At 44.5% G+C, this 14,322-nt stretch overlaps 1 protein-coding gene and 1 long non-coding RNA gene across 2 annotated transcripts in view; one reads left to right on the top strand and one right to left on the bottom strand.

Annotated features, from left to right (window-relative positions):
* The window catches only part of Rab10 (RAB10, member RAS oncogene family), a 53,141-nt gene extending 50,758 nt beyond the window's left edge, over window positions 1-2,383 (top strand). The window contains exon 6 of the mRNA NM_017359.2: window positions 222-2,383. Within this exon, the coding sequence (NP_059055.2) occupies window positions 222-305 (84 nt within the window). The 3' untranslated portion in view covers window positions 306-2,383. The remainder of the gene's footprint in view (window positions 1-221) is intronic.
* A 6,812-nt stretch (window positions 2,384-9,195) lies between these two features.
* On the bottom strand, window positions 9,196-13,943 carry LOC148005121 (uncharacterized). The gene is made up of 2 exons (XR_015622874.1): window positions 13,699-13,943; window positions 9,196-12,160 (listed from the first exon to the last, which is right to left on the bottom strand). It is a non-coding gene; the product is annotated as an uncharacterized LOC148005121 (long non-coding RNA).
* Window positions 13,944-14,322: the final 379 nt, after the last annotated feature.

Genomic DNA, 14,322 nt, shown 5'->3' with positions numbered 1-14,322 from the left:
GTTTTCAGGAGATGTCTGTCACACTTTACAGAGGAGTCCAACTAAAGGACCACAAAAAGCAGTTTTCAAATTATGACTTTGCATAGTGCAAGAATACCTCCTCGTGTGACTGTAATTGCCTTTTGCTGTTTAACCTGGTACTGCTGTGACTCTCTCCAGTTAGTCTGTTTTCATTTATGCAGTGTTTTCTCATGGTTGCTTGCTTCCTTGTATTGTTGCAGACCCCTGTAAAAGAACCCAACAGTGAAAACGTAGATATCAGCAGTGGAGGAGGTGTGACGGGCTGGAAGAGCAAATGCTGCTGAGCGCTCTCCCGTCCATCTGTTGCCATCCACCATCCGTTTCTCTTCTTGCTGCAAAATAAAACACTCTGTCCATTTTTAACTCTAAACAGATATTTTTGTTCCTCATCTTAACTATTCAGTCCACCTATTTTATTTGTTCTTTCATCTGTGACTGCTTGCGGACTATTATAATTTTCTTCAAACAAAAAAAATGTATAGAGAAATCATGTCCGACTTCATTTTCAGATGTTCTTGCTCAGCTCACCACTGCACTTCTGTTGTATTATAGTCCAGCTCTTATCAACATTAACTACAGCAATCATTTCAACTCTATTCTGCAAATTGTATAAGAATAAAAGTTAGAATTAACAATTTTATTTTGTACAACAGTGGGATTTTCTGTCATGAATAATGTGCTTGAGTCCTATAACCTATAGATGTGATAGCAAAGAAACACAAGCCAGGAAAACATTCATTTCCCCTGAATCAGTACGTGGGGTTAATTTTGTCCTGTGCCTTATGTGGAAAGGAACTACTTTGGTTTCTCTTTTTTGTTCGGTGGAAGCATGTGCAGGAGACATTTCATCCCAACATAAACCCGTTCAGATGCTTGTGGTTTGCTTGGCTGTATCTTTCACAGTAGTTAACCGAGGACAAAGGGTAATGCAGAAGTGATACTTGATTTCCAGTCTCATTCCCAGTGGCCTTGATATTTAAACTGATTCCCGCCACCAGGTCCTTGGGCCACTCTGTCCCTGCGTCTCATCTTTCTGCATGCTGCTTTGTTTGCCCCCACTACTCCTGGTATGAGTTATTTAAAAATGAAAGGTTTGTCAAGTTTAACATAAAGCACTGATTTACCTTGCTAAGTAAACAGAAAGATAAATTCTAACTGCCTATATCAGATGTCAGTTAATCGGTGTCAGCCCCTCATTTACTCTCTCCTAAAACCTGACCCGCAGTTTGCCTTCTGTTCCCCTCCCCCCTCCTGTCTATCCATGGAGTTTATGAAATGGAAGAGTTATTGCATGCACTAGTGTTTGGAGGGTGTTGTGGTTTGTCTCTAATTAGGTGTATATCCTATTCACTTTCCTAGAATAAGCCTCTTAACCTGAATGTGACTAGTCTCCATTATGGCGACTCCTCTGGCAGTTCAGTAGCCCAGGAAAGACTGGTTTTAAAAAGACCATAAAGAGCAAGGAGGAGTGGTCTTAGCGTTTGCCAAATGTATTGAGATTTGGCCTCTGAAGAACACTTTCGGTATTGTCTTTACTGTAAGATTTAGAAATACATCATAATATTATTAATTTCAAGTCCTATCTTTACATCCTCTCAGAAAACTTATTACCGTGAATTTTTTAAAAAAGAAAAAGGACAGCAAAAGGCTTCTCGTGTAAAGCTGAGCTCTCTGGCTCTGTCCGACCCCATCCTTCTTTCTCTGTTCTAGTTTGGCTTCATTGCTTCTCATTAGGATAGGGTAGGCGAAGTTCCCTATGCTGCTAGCATCCTAAGATGATACCTTTGTGGAAATAATTGTGAATAGCATGATTCATTTCAAGCAGAGGCTGAGTTTAGGACAGCAGCTACCATTGAGAAGATGTCTGTGACACGCATTTTAATGACCTCTTGGCTCACATAAACAATATAGGGACATATCTGCTAAAAGAGCCCATGGTCTTTTCAGATAGTGCCCTAAAGACAATTTTATATGCCTCACTGGTGGTTCTTAGGGTCCCCCTCACTTGACTCTATCATTGTTTACTAGTAAAAAGCAGCATTGCCAAATAATCCCTGATTTTCCACTATGAAAAATGCAATGTCTAAGCTTTTGAAGTTTGTAGGTTAAACCTACTGTTGTTAGTTAGATCTTTGCTGTTTGTGTTGCTTCCCTCTATCTGGATTGTGGCGGTCGCCTCTTTACTTTAAACTTTGTTTAACCCTTAATTCAGTGACTTAAGGTTTGGAGATACACACTGGGATTTTGGCTAACAGACTGACAGTTTTGTTGTTTGCATAATTATAATCGGCACTGTACAGAGAAAAGATATGGCCTCCTTTGTTAAATCTGCACTTTCTGAATATCAAAAAAAAAAAAAAAACCAAAAGGGAAATGGAGTATAAATCAATTTTTGTATAATCTGTTTGAAACCTGAGTTTTATTTGCTTACTATTAGGGCTTTGTCCCCTTTCTGTAAGTCTCTTGGGATCCTGTGTAGAAGCTGTTCTCATTAAACACCAACAGTTCAGTCCATTCTCTGGTACTAGCTACAAATTCGGTTTCATACTCTACTTAACAATTTAAATAAACTGAAATATTTCTAGATGGTCTACTTCTGTTCATATAAAAACAAACTTGATTTCCAACTGTGTGGTTTGGTTTTCATTTATTTTTGGAGATGGAGGGTTGCTCCTGACAACAGTGCAGGACGGCATCCTGCAAAGCAGGTAAAGAGAGAAGAACAACAACATTGTCAGCATCAGCATATGGAAAATAGGGGGCACTTGGAAGAACCTACAAGGAGCAGAGTCATCCTCTGACAGGAAGACTGCCCACGTCCTCTCACACGAGTGCAGTGAACCAAGGGCCAAGGGCACCCGGGTGGGCTCTCAGTCCTGAAGGGTGGCACAGCGGTGTTTAGACAGTGCCCATCCTCTTACTTGAAAACAGTATTTCCAGTCTCACATAAGCATTGGCAAGAAGTAGTGCTTAATTAACCCTGTGCTAAAGCCTGGTCAGTAGAGAGAGGATAGCTGCTTGTCTCTGCTAGAGAGCGGTATAGGGGTGTTTCGCGTTTCTAAGTCACCAGAGTGTTTTCAGTACTGCTCTGCCTTTTCTCCCTGAACCCACATAATTCCTGCTGATGTCTAGGGTTGATAGCCTATGGTCCCTTTGAAACTGGTGTAGGAAAAAAGGATCTGGTCTCTGCTCATAAACCCACCATCTCAGGAAGCAAAAGTAATCTGATAGCTACCACTTGGAAGGTATAGGCAGAAGGATCAAGAATTAAAGTAAGGGCTAGCCTCATTTTTATAGGAAGATCTGGGCAGCCTGGACTGTCAGTGTCAAGACCCAGTGTCAAAAAGTAATTGCTGGGGGTTGGGGATTTAGCTCAGTGGTAGAACGCTTGCCTAGGAAGTGCAAGGCCCAGGGTTCGGTCCCCAGCTCTGAAAAAAAAGAACCAAAAAAAAAAAAAAAAGTAATTGCTGGATATTGACTCATGCTTTAAATCTTACTGGGGCAGAGGCAGGGGGTCAAGCCTACATGTGAGACACTGTCTCTAGGGTTTTTTTTCATAAGCTTATTAACTAGGAGTTTATGCAAGAAGGGCCAGGTAAGTGCTGAGTTGAAAGTAGACAGTTTTGGGGTTTCTCTAGGAAGCACATGCATTGGGTCTCAGCGTGTGTATGCTGGCAGACTGTTGTAAAGATGGGCATTGTAAACGAACATAGCTTTTATGAGAAGACCAACTAAGTGGACTGATAGGCAGTGGGGGGTTACAGTGGTGAGAGCAGTCAGGAAAGATGTCCAGGCCCAGTGTGGTGGCTCACACATGTAATACCAGAGCTGGGATGAGGAGGCAGGAGGCTAGCCTGGGCCTGATTCTTAAGACAGCTTTAATAACTCTTCCACTCCACCTGCCCCCCCCCCCAAAACTCTCACAATAACACAAAAAAAAACAAAAAACCTGTCTCTGTGGCTTGGATAAGGAGTGTGGACTGCCCAGGCCATCGAGAATTGAATGGAGCCTGCCTAAATGGTGGCAAAGTTTGCTGGGCTGGTGAAGCAGAAGGAGGTCTTATGACCCTACTTAGTGTAGGAACTTCCAGTGCCCGTCACCTAGTTTTATTGGGTTACTATTGATGTTTGTCTAAGTCATCTTGTGGCAGAAAGTAAAGCTGTGTTGGTTTTTTTTTTTTCTTCAGATCTTTTAGGGTGGGCTTCTGAAGTTACCCCCCAGAAAATTGGTAGTGGATAATGGTAGTAAAAATGGCTCCAAAGGTGAAGAGATACGGCTTGTGCCAGCTTTGTGGGTGGACTCGGCATTTGTAATTGACTGACTTTAGTCCAGTGTGACTTGTAGGGGAGTGAGGGGTGCAAGCAAAAGCACATTTTGCTTGGGGACCGATTCAAGGTGGGATTTCCAGCCAAGATGCATAGGTAGGCCATGCTTCCCACAGCTTATAATTTGTAAGAGCAGTTAACTGTGGAAGAGAAGTAGTGCGAGACTCAGGGGCTCTCACCATTAAGGGTTTGGGCTACCATGTGATACTGTCCCCATTGCTTGTGTGTCATTCATTGGATACCTATGAGACAGGGATGAGTATAGCAGTGACATTTCTATACTACCCAGAAATGGTGACATTTACACAATTAAGATGATCTGACTTGCTATAGATAGAATTTTTGCTTCATGGGGAAATTTGGTATGCTCATTAGCTCTCATTAGAAAATAGAGTAGTCGGGGTTGGGGATTTAGCTCAGTGGTAGAGCGCTTGCCTAGCAAGTGCAAGGCCCTGGGTTCGGTCCCCAGCTCTGAAAAAAAGAAAAAAAGAAAATAGAGTAGTCAGTTTGATTAAACAGTCCAGTGAGATGGCGTTGGGTTTCACATAGCCTACTATGGTCTTGAACTCACTAGGTAGCCATGGATGGTCTTGAATTCTGCCTCCTAAGTACAGTGGTTATAGGTGTGCAACACAATGTCTGTTTCTGCAGTGATGGAGACTGAGCCACATGCATACACGTACACAAGTACCCCGACAGCTGACCTGCACCCCAGCTCTCTAGTGACCTTTGGAGTATAGGAGTTCAGTGTTAATAAAGATGACCGGACCCATTCACATCAGACATAGGTGTGCAGGTAGCAGAGCCAAGGTTGTTCTATGACAGGACTCGGAGACCATCCCACCTGTGCCTGAAGTGTAGCTTTGAAGTCTTGTGTCACATTGTGAACTGCAAATAATCTGGGCCTTGGAGATTTTTATTTGGAGATGTTTGTGTTTTAATGTGTATGAGTGTTTTGCCTGTATGTATATCTGTGCACCATGTATGTGCAATGCCTGAGGAAGCCAAAAGAGGCCATTGGAACCTCTGGGACTAGAGTTTTCAGATAGTAGTTCACCACTCTGTGGGTATTGGGAATTGAACTCAGGACCTCTGGAAGAGCAGACAGTGCTTTTAATTACTGAGCCATTTCTCTAGCTTCCTTATTTTTAAAAACAGCCTCACAGTGTAGTGCTGGCTGGCTTGAAATCTACAGAGATCTGCCTGGCTCTGTCTCCTGAATGCTAGGATTAAAGGTATGTGCTACCATACATGGCTGGGCCTAGAAAATGGAAGGCCAAGTTGCAGTGGAACTGTGGTCTGGTAGTCATGGAGGGACTGTCTTGCAGGAAAGTCTACTGTGTGTGTGTGGGGGGGGAACGGTTATTCACCCACCTGAGCACAAGCTTAGCCCTACTCCCGCCCCAGAGGTGTCTAAAGAGCACTCAGGAAATGAGTATTCAGTAAGAGCTACTTTAAGGAGCACCTTAGATAGAGATAGAACTCACTTCTGACTTAAGCCGTAAAATGTTCATGTGGAAAGGAACGTGGGTTTTTTTGAAACGTTTTTTCAGGCTTGGTAGCCCCAATGTAGCTCAAACTGGCCTTGAACTTATGGCTTTCTGCTTCTGCTTCCTGAGTGTCAGGCTTGTAAGTGTATACTAGCATACCTGACTGTTGTGTGTGATCACTCAGAGCACTCTCCTTCTGTGTTAGTTACTGTTCTGTTGCTGTGTTATGACCCAAGACAATTTAGAAAGCATTCAACTGGGGGTTTGAGCAGTTACTGGGAACTCATACCTGGTCTGCAAGCCACTGGGCCTGGCAAAAGCTTTTGAAAATTTTTTTTTTCTCGGAGCTGGGGACCGAACCCAGGACCTTGCAGTTGCTAGGCAAGCGCTCTACCACTGAGCTAAATCCTCAACCCAAGCTTTTGAAATTTTAAAGCCCACCTTCAATGACACCTCCTTTGACAAGGCCACACCTCCTAATCCTTTACAAACAGTTCCACTAACTATGGACCAGGCATTCAAACGTGAGCCTTTGGGAACCATTCTCACTCAGACCACCACACCTCAAATTCCCACTCTCTAGTTTAACATTTACTCAAGCTCGAAATATAAAAAGAGAGCTCTAGATGATTCAGAGAGTTCAGTCTCTAGCGTATGCTAAATGGGAACGCAGTGTCAGTGTTTCATATTGTACATTCCGCCCCACCCCACAAAATAAAACAATCTCAGCGACCATAATAGCAAGCCCTGTGGGCCCCACATACCACAGAAACATTTGAGGATTGGTGAGGTGGCTCAGACAGTGAAGGTGTTTGCTACCAAGACCTGAGTTTGATCCCCGGGACTCATGCAGTGGGAAGGGAGAACTGACTCCTTCGAGTTGCTTTATCACCTCCGTGTGAGTGTGATGGCACATGCGCACACACACAATTAGAAACAATTTTTAAACTTGATCTTAACAGGGCTGGAGAGATGGCTCAGCGGTTAAGAGCACCGACTGCTCTTCCAGAGGTCCTGAGTTCAATTCCCAGCAACCACATGGTGGCTCACAACCATCTATAAAGAGATCCGATGCCATCTTCTGGTGTGTCTGAAGACAGCTACAGTGTACTTATATAAATGAATAAATGAATAAATCTTTAAAAAAAAAAAAAAACTTGATCTTAACAAATTTTAGGTTGTCAAAGTTCTCCCAAAGTCCCAACCAAAAGCAGAGCCAAGCCACTGACCGAGAGCTATATGGTGGCTGCATGTGTGCAGGAGAACATAGTGCTCACAGCTTCCAAGCTGCATGGAGAGCAGAGGCCTGAACACAAGGCTTGGCACACTAAATGACACTAAAGTGAACGGTTGCCAGGCATCTCCTATCTCCAGCTGTAGTCTTGTCTGCCCTTCTAAGAATGGATCGGTAACCTTCAGTATGCCAGATCTTCAGCAGCAAAAAGATGCCACTTGAAGTGTTTCAGAGGTCCCCTGCAGGCTTTGGGGTGCCTGACTAAGAAGTTGCAGGTGTCACTGCCCTCTTATTTTCTCACACACTTCTAAGTGCTAGTTAAGAGGTTGCTTGGTGGGGTTGGGGATTTAGCTCAGTGGTAGAGCGCTTGCCTAGCAAGTGCAAGGCCCTGGGTTCGGTCCCCAGCTCCGGAAAAAAAAGAAAAGGAAAAAAAAAAGTTGTTTAGTTACACCTTAAAGGCTCTCAGTGGGCTTGGGGGCCGGGGCAGCTGAGGGGGGCTTGCAGAGCAAGAAGCAAGTCTTGAGGGCTAGACCCTCCCTCGGGCCTCACCTATTTTAGGCAGGAATGATTCCCTCTGGCTAGAGATAGTATTTCCAGTTGTGGGAGGTCTCTGGAGGGAACTCCCTGTTAGGGCAGAAGCTTCATGCATGGAAGTCTACATCTGTTTCCCAAGAACTCCCTGCCAGTAACCTGGGGCTTCTCAGGCCTTTTTTGAAAGCCCCTGGAGAAGGCCTACATTACTGAGACAAGCTGGGTTCTGATTGGCTGATTGTGTGCACACAGGTGAGACTTGGGGCAAAAGCTGTTGAACCAGGCTTTCCATTGGCAGCCAAAAGTGGGAGGTGCTACAGCAGAAGCTGGGAGTCAGGGTGAGAGGGCTGTTTCTTTTGGGCTGCTACATGGACAGCTGTTAGAGAACCTGGGCAAGAAGCTGCATCAGATACCCCTCCTGTATCTCCCCTGAGATTATACACATAAACACAACACCTGGTTTCTTGTTTTTATTAATTTATATGAATCTGTGTATACACATGCATGTTGATGCCTGTAGAGGCCACAAGAGAACGTCCAATCTGGAGTTGCGTAGTGACAGGAGGCTGTGAGCTGCCCCATCGGTGCTGAGAACTGAACTCAGGTCCTCTGCCAGAATAAGTGTTCTTAACTCCCAAGCCACCTCTTCAGTCTCTGGGTTTGTTTTTATAATAAAGTACTGGCGGTGTTAAAGTTTCGTTTCTTGGTTTTCTTCTTTCCCTCCTTCCTTTAGGGCTATTTATTCATTTATTATATATAAGTACACTGTAGCTGTCTTCAGACACACCAGAAGAGGGCATCAGATCCCATTACAGATGGTTGTGAGCCACCACGTGGTGGGTGGGATTTGAACCTAGGTCTTCTGGAAGAGCAGACAGTGCTCTAACCGCTGAGCCACCTCTCCAGTCCCTGTTTTCTGGTTTTCATTTCATATAAGCTAGGCAAGGATGTTACCAACTGAACAACTTCCCCAGCCCCTACAATAAACAGTACTTTTTAAAAAATTGTTATTACATTTATTTGTATGTGTACATGCTAATAAATACTTTTTAAAAAATATATTGTCATTTTATTTATTTGTGTATGTGTGTGTTCTCATGATGTGGAAGTCAGAGGACAACTTACAGGAGTCAGTTCTCTTCCACCTTGTCAGTTCTGGGGATCAAACTCGGTTTATCAGACTGGGTGGAGAAGCTCCTTTACCCACTGAGCCACCTCACCAGCCCAGTGGATACTTCTGAGGCCAGGCCTGGGAAGATCAAATGTGCGGTCTGGTTCCAAATGCCACAGTACAGGAAATTTGAGGATACTGGAAATTTGAGGACACAGGAACAGATTCAATTACATCAATCCAAACCCTTCGCAGGACTTTTGCCTCTCCAAGTGACTGTGGTTGCAACAAGGTAAGCAAGTGAAATGTGATGTGTTTAGAAAATTCAGGAAATGACTACTCAAAAGGGAGGATGGGGCTGTTGGCTGTTGGCAAGTGGGTGTGGGTCTCCAGAACAGCCAAATTCTGTTTGGCATAGATGTTGCCCTCCCTCCCCCGTAACAATTTATTATCTATACTTCTTAGTTTTTCCAGAGTCAGGGTCTTGGTATATATCCCATGCTAGCTCAGTGTTGGGATCAGAGCTACCACATCTGGTTTACACGTTTGTTTTATATGCGTTGTTATACATGTAGTCAGTCATAGCTAGGCATGGTGGTCCATGAGGCAGGAGGATAGACACAGGTTGGAGACACAGGTTGGTGAGCAGTTCTTGTCCAGCCAAGGCTACAGAGACCCTGCTTCAAATAAAACTACCCAGTCATCATAAGGGCTGTGTGGGGGGATGGGGAGTTTACACTGAGAAACTTATGCTACCAGAGCCCAAGCCCTTCTGGCGATGAAGGCTGTGTGGCCTACATTTCTCTCTTGCTATTGTTTCTGGTTCAGAGTCCCATGGTTATGTTAGTTGATAAAGCCAAATTTCGTGCCTAGGTGCCAGGGAAGTAGGAAAGGGTGTGTGTCGTGACTTCCAAGTAATGGAACGTGGGCTAGCGATAAGAGTGGACAGAGTGACAAATGGCCTCTGTGCTGGCACTGCTCAAACCTAATTGCATATTAGTCAGCTGGACAATGTCTTAAAAATCCACCCACCCGGGGGAGGGCAGTGAAATGGTTGAGCTATTTGCTCAAGCCTGATGACTTGGTGGTTCTTAGATCATTTGTCGGAGGACAGCTGACTCCTGAAAGTTATCCTCTGACCTCCACACACTGGCAAGAATGTGTGTCACTCACTCCTGTAGTGGTTTGGATGAGGATGGCCCTGTAGGTTTATAAATTTGATTATTTTATCCCAAGTTGGTAGAACTTTTGGGAAAGGGCTATGAGGTATGGCCTTAGAGAAGGAGGTGTGTTAGTGGGGTGTCCTTTGAGGTCTCAAAAGCCCTTACCATCATTCCCAGTTAACTTTCTACCTCATGCTTGTAGACCAAAATGGAAGCTCTCATCCACTACTCAGGGGCCATGCCTGCTTGCCTGCCTGGTGCCATGCAACCCCACATGATTCATGGACTCTAACACTCTGAAATGTAAATCCCAGATTAAACACTTTATTTTATAAATCGCCTTGATTGGGGTGTTTTATTATAGCAAAAGTAGTAACTAAGACACTCCCACGTAAATAAAATTAAAATCAATCAATGTAAAGCCCATCTCTGGCAGGTGATGCAGTTCAGTAGAGTGCTTGCCCAGCATGGACCAGCATGGCCCAGCATGGACCAGCATGGACCAGCATGGCCCAGCAGGCTTAAGGCCCTGGACTCAACCCCCAGAACCCAGAAGCCAAGTTATGATGGCGAGTGCTATAAACTCTCATCAAGATCATCCTTGGCAACAGAGCCAGTTCAAGGACAGCCTGGGCTATGTGAGAGTCTCAAGACCAGCCATCCAACAAAAGTGCACATACATGCACATACACAGCATGTGCACAAACCATACCAAGGTTGTACCCAGCCCATCTGAAGCAACATGCTGGGTTGAGACTCTAGGGCTAGTACTTTTTTTTTTTTAAACTTAGTGATCCCCATAGGCAGGCAGATTCATGAGTCAGCAGTGACACCCTTACTGCTAAGTGTTTTCTTCAGATTACCTGCCTTGGGAGCTCTCCCATCTAGAGAATGCAGTTTCTTCTTCAATAAACGATCGCAAAAGGAAAGAAAGAAGAAAGGCAGGAAAAGAGGGAGGGAAAAAACCCACGACCTTGGGGCTAGGGATATAGTACAGGTGATTGATCTTAGCATATTCCCTCGCTTCCAAAAGTGGGGTGCAGTGGTGAACCACAGAGTCTCAGTACAACCAGAACCCACATTTAAACAGCCCAGGTGAACGCGACCTGTATTACGAAGCTGTTTCTCCATGGCATCCCGTATCTCCTACCATCAGAGGACAGTGAGTCTGGCTTTCTTTTCTGCCTCCCACTGAGGAAAGTATGGCTGGCTTGTCATCTGGCAGCCTTGGTTTGAGCCAACTGTCCTTTGTAAGATTTGTGTCCTTACAATTCCTGATTGCAGTCCATCACCAAGGAGAAGTCAAGGCAGAAATGCCAGCAACTAGTCACATCATGTCCACAGTTGAGAGCAAAGAGGAGAGAGTATACCCCTATTGCCTGCTCTCTGCGGTCTTATTCTCAGCTAGCTTTCTTCTGTGGTTTGTGGTTCAGGACGCTCTGCCTAGGGAATGGTGCTACCCACAGTGGGCTAGGTCCACATCCCTCAATATTCAAGGCACCTCCCACAAACATTCCTCATTAAGGCGCTCTTTCCAGGTAGCTCTAGATTAGTGTCAACCTGACAATAAAACCCAGCACAGCTTGAGATAGTGTCTTATGTAGCCCAGGGTGGCCTTGAGCTCTCTGAGTGGCCAAGGGTGACCTTGAATTCCTGTTCCTCCTCCAGCTCACTCCTGGCTTTATTTTTAATGTTTTACTTTGAGATGAAGTCTTTGACTCTTAAGCTCAAGTAATCCTCAGTCTCCCAAATAGCTGAGGCTGTAAGGGTGACCGCTGTACCCAGCTTGAATTTCTTTGAAAAAGCAATTTCAATGATAACTCTAAAAGAACTTTAAAATCCAAGCCGCTGGGGGTTGGGGATTTAGCTCAGCTGTAGAGCACTTGCCTAGCATTCGCAAGGCCCTGGGTTTGGTCCCCAGCTCCAGGAAAAATCCAAGCCGCTGACCGGTCAAACTAACTACTGCCAGTCACTGGGTAAACTGACTCCCATAGATCTTAAATTCCTTATCTCTAATGGGGCCAGTGAGAGCGCTCGGCAAGTAGGGACCCTTGCTGCCGAGTCTTATGATCCAAGTTTGATCCCTGGAACTCACAGGTTGGAGGGAACTGCTGAAGTTTGTCCTCTGACCTGGCATTCTGTTTGCTTAATGTGTACTCAAGATAATATACACTCAAGATAAAATGTGGGCTAGAAACTATCTCCAGACTCAAATCTAATATTCTTTCTAATAAAAATATTCTTTAGTTCTGAGGGCTCCCTGTTTGACAAGATTCACAACACTCTCAACTCTACTGAGTTAGCAGGAGCTTGTGTGTGTGTGTGTGTGTGTGTGTGTGTGTGTGTGTGTGTGTGTGTGTGTGTGTGTGTGTGTGTGTGTGTTGTGGGTGAGGTCTGGGAAACAGACTATAAAATTAACTATGGAGCCACTATGCCACCTGGTGACCATTTTGGGAATTGCATTCCCAATGGACTTAAACTCCTTGAGGATTTTGCGGGGGGGGGGGGGGGGGGGGTCATTGTATCAAGCTGGGCTTGCACCACCACCACCTCTCTCCTAGTCAGTTTGGTCACGCAAGGCAAGAGTAAGATAACTAACAGAAGAAGGAAACTGACGCGAGGTGTGGGTAGTATAGAAATACAAAGGAAATCAGGCAAGGTGGTACAAAGAGAAGGTGAGTGAAGACATCTGCGCCAAGCCTGACGACCTGAATTCGATCCCTGAGAGTCACATCATGGAAAAATGTACAAGTTATGCCTAGTTCTTCCTCCCAGCTCCATGCTCCCAGAAATAAGACTCAGACTCAAAATATATTTACAAATACCTTGATCATATAGCTAGGCTTTTCTCTGGCTAGATCATGACTTAAGATTACCCAATTGTTTTAACCCACATTCTGCCACATGGCTGGTTACCTACCAGTACTCAGGTGCCAAGCATCAGGCTCATCACGTCTTCTTGGGCAATTCACCCATGCCTGACTCCCTCCCAGAATTCATTCTGCCTCCTGGACATCCCACCTTCTATTCTACCCTTTCCTATAGGTCATAGGTTTTTTTTTTTTTTAAATTGACAGGTGATGCATCCACACAAGATATTCTTTCTACTGGAAAGGAGATCCTACACACACAAGCCATGATATGTGTGCTCACACATGTAGACATAATAAATTCATACATGTAATTTTAAAAGAGAAAGAACAGAGACAAATTCAAAGGTTAAATTTTGAGTAACTAGGGCTGGTCATGGTGGTGCATGCCTTTAATTCCAGCACTCAGGAGGCAGAGACAGGCAGATCTCTGAGTTCAAGGCCAGCCTGATCTACAGAGTGAGTTCCAGCATAGCCAGGACTACACAGAGAAGCTGTGTGTAACTGGAAGTAGAAAGGACAGCAGCCATGTGCCATGGTCTGAGGTTAAGAGGCGGGCCCTTTAAGAGGGTCTTAGATTGTGGGAGCAGGACCTCATAGGTAGATTAGAGACCTTACAAAAGGTAGACATCTTCACCTTGAACTTGGACTTGCCAGACTCTAAAAGCGAGGGTACATTTCTGCTTTATGTAAATTACATTGCCCAGTCTGTGATATTCTGTGACATAAAACAGAAAGAGATGAGGAACATTCGTCTTAAGATTAGAAAGTCATGGGGTTGGGGATTTAGCTCAGTGGTAGAGCGCTTGCCTAGCAAGCCCAAGGCCCTGGGTTCGGTCCCCAGCTCCGGAAAAAAAGAAAAAAAAAAAAAGATTAGAAAGTCATGTCGCACACACGTACACGTGCACACATGAGTACACACACACACACACACACACACACACGCACACACACACACCAAACTACACATACATTTACAAAAAAAAAAAAAAAACCGGGCTGGAGAGATGGCTCAGTGAGAGCTGGAGAGATGGCTCAGTGGTTAGGAGCACTGACTGCTCTTCCAGAGGTCATGAGTTCAATTCCCAGCAACCACATGGTGGCTCACAACCATCTGTAGTGAGATCTGGTGCCCTCTTCTGGCCTGCAGTCACATATGCAGGCAGAATGCTGTACATAATATAAATAAATAAATCTAAAAAAAAAAAAAAAGATTAAAAAAAAAAAAAAACACAAAGGCAGCCTAGAAGATTATCCATGTCAAGAACATCTTTACGCCATTTTTGAACTGCGAGAATTAGTTCTGTCATTATTTTGTTGGGGGTGTTTCTAGTTTTTTCACACATAACTCCCAGCACCACAAACAAATGCCCATCAAGGGGGAAACGTAAGCTGCATTTTAAGAATGAAAATTTGAGGGGCTGGGGATTTAGCTCAGTGGTAGAGCACTTACCTAGGAAGCGCAAGGCCCTGGGTTCGGTCCCCAGCTCCGAAAAAAAAGAACCAAAAAAAAAAAAAAAAAAAGAATGAAAATTTGAATGACTGTTTTTTCTTAGGTCATACATTCGTGTGCCCC

The sequence above is a fragment of the Rattus norvegicus genome, chromosome 6 (assembly GCF_021556685.1).
Source record: "Rattus norvegicus strain SHRSP/BbbUtx chromosome 6, alternate assembly SHRSP_T2T, whole genome shotgun sequence".
NCBI lineage: Eukaryota > Metazoa > Chordata > Mammalia > Rodentia > Muridae > Rattus > Rattus norvegicus.
This window is presented reverse-complemented; position numbering and strand designations above follow the sequence as displayed.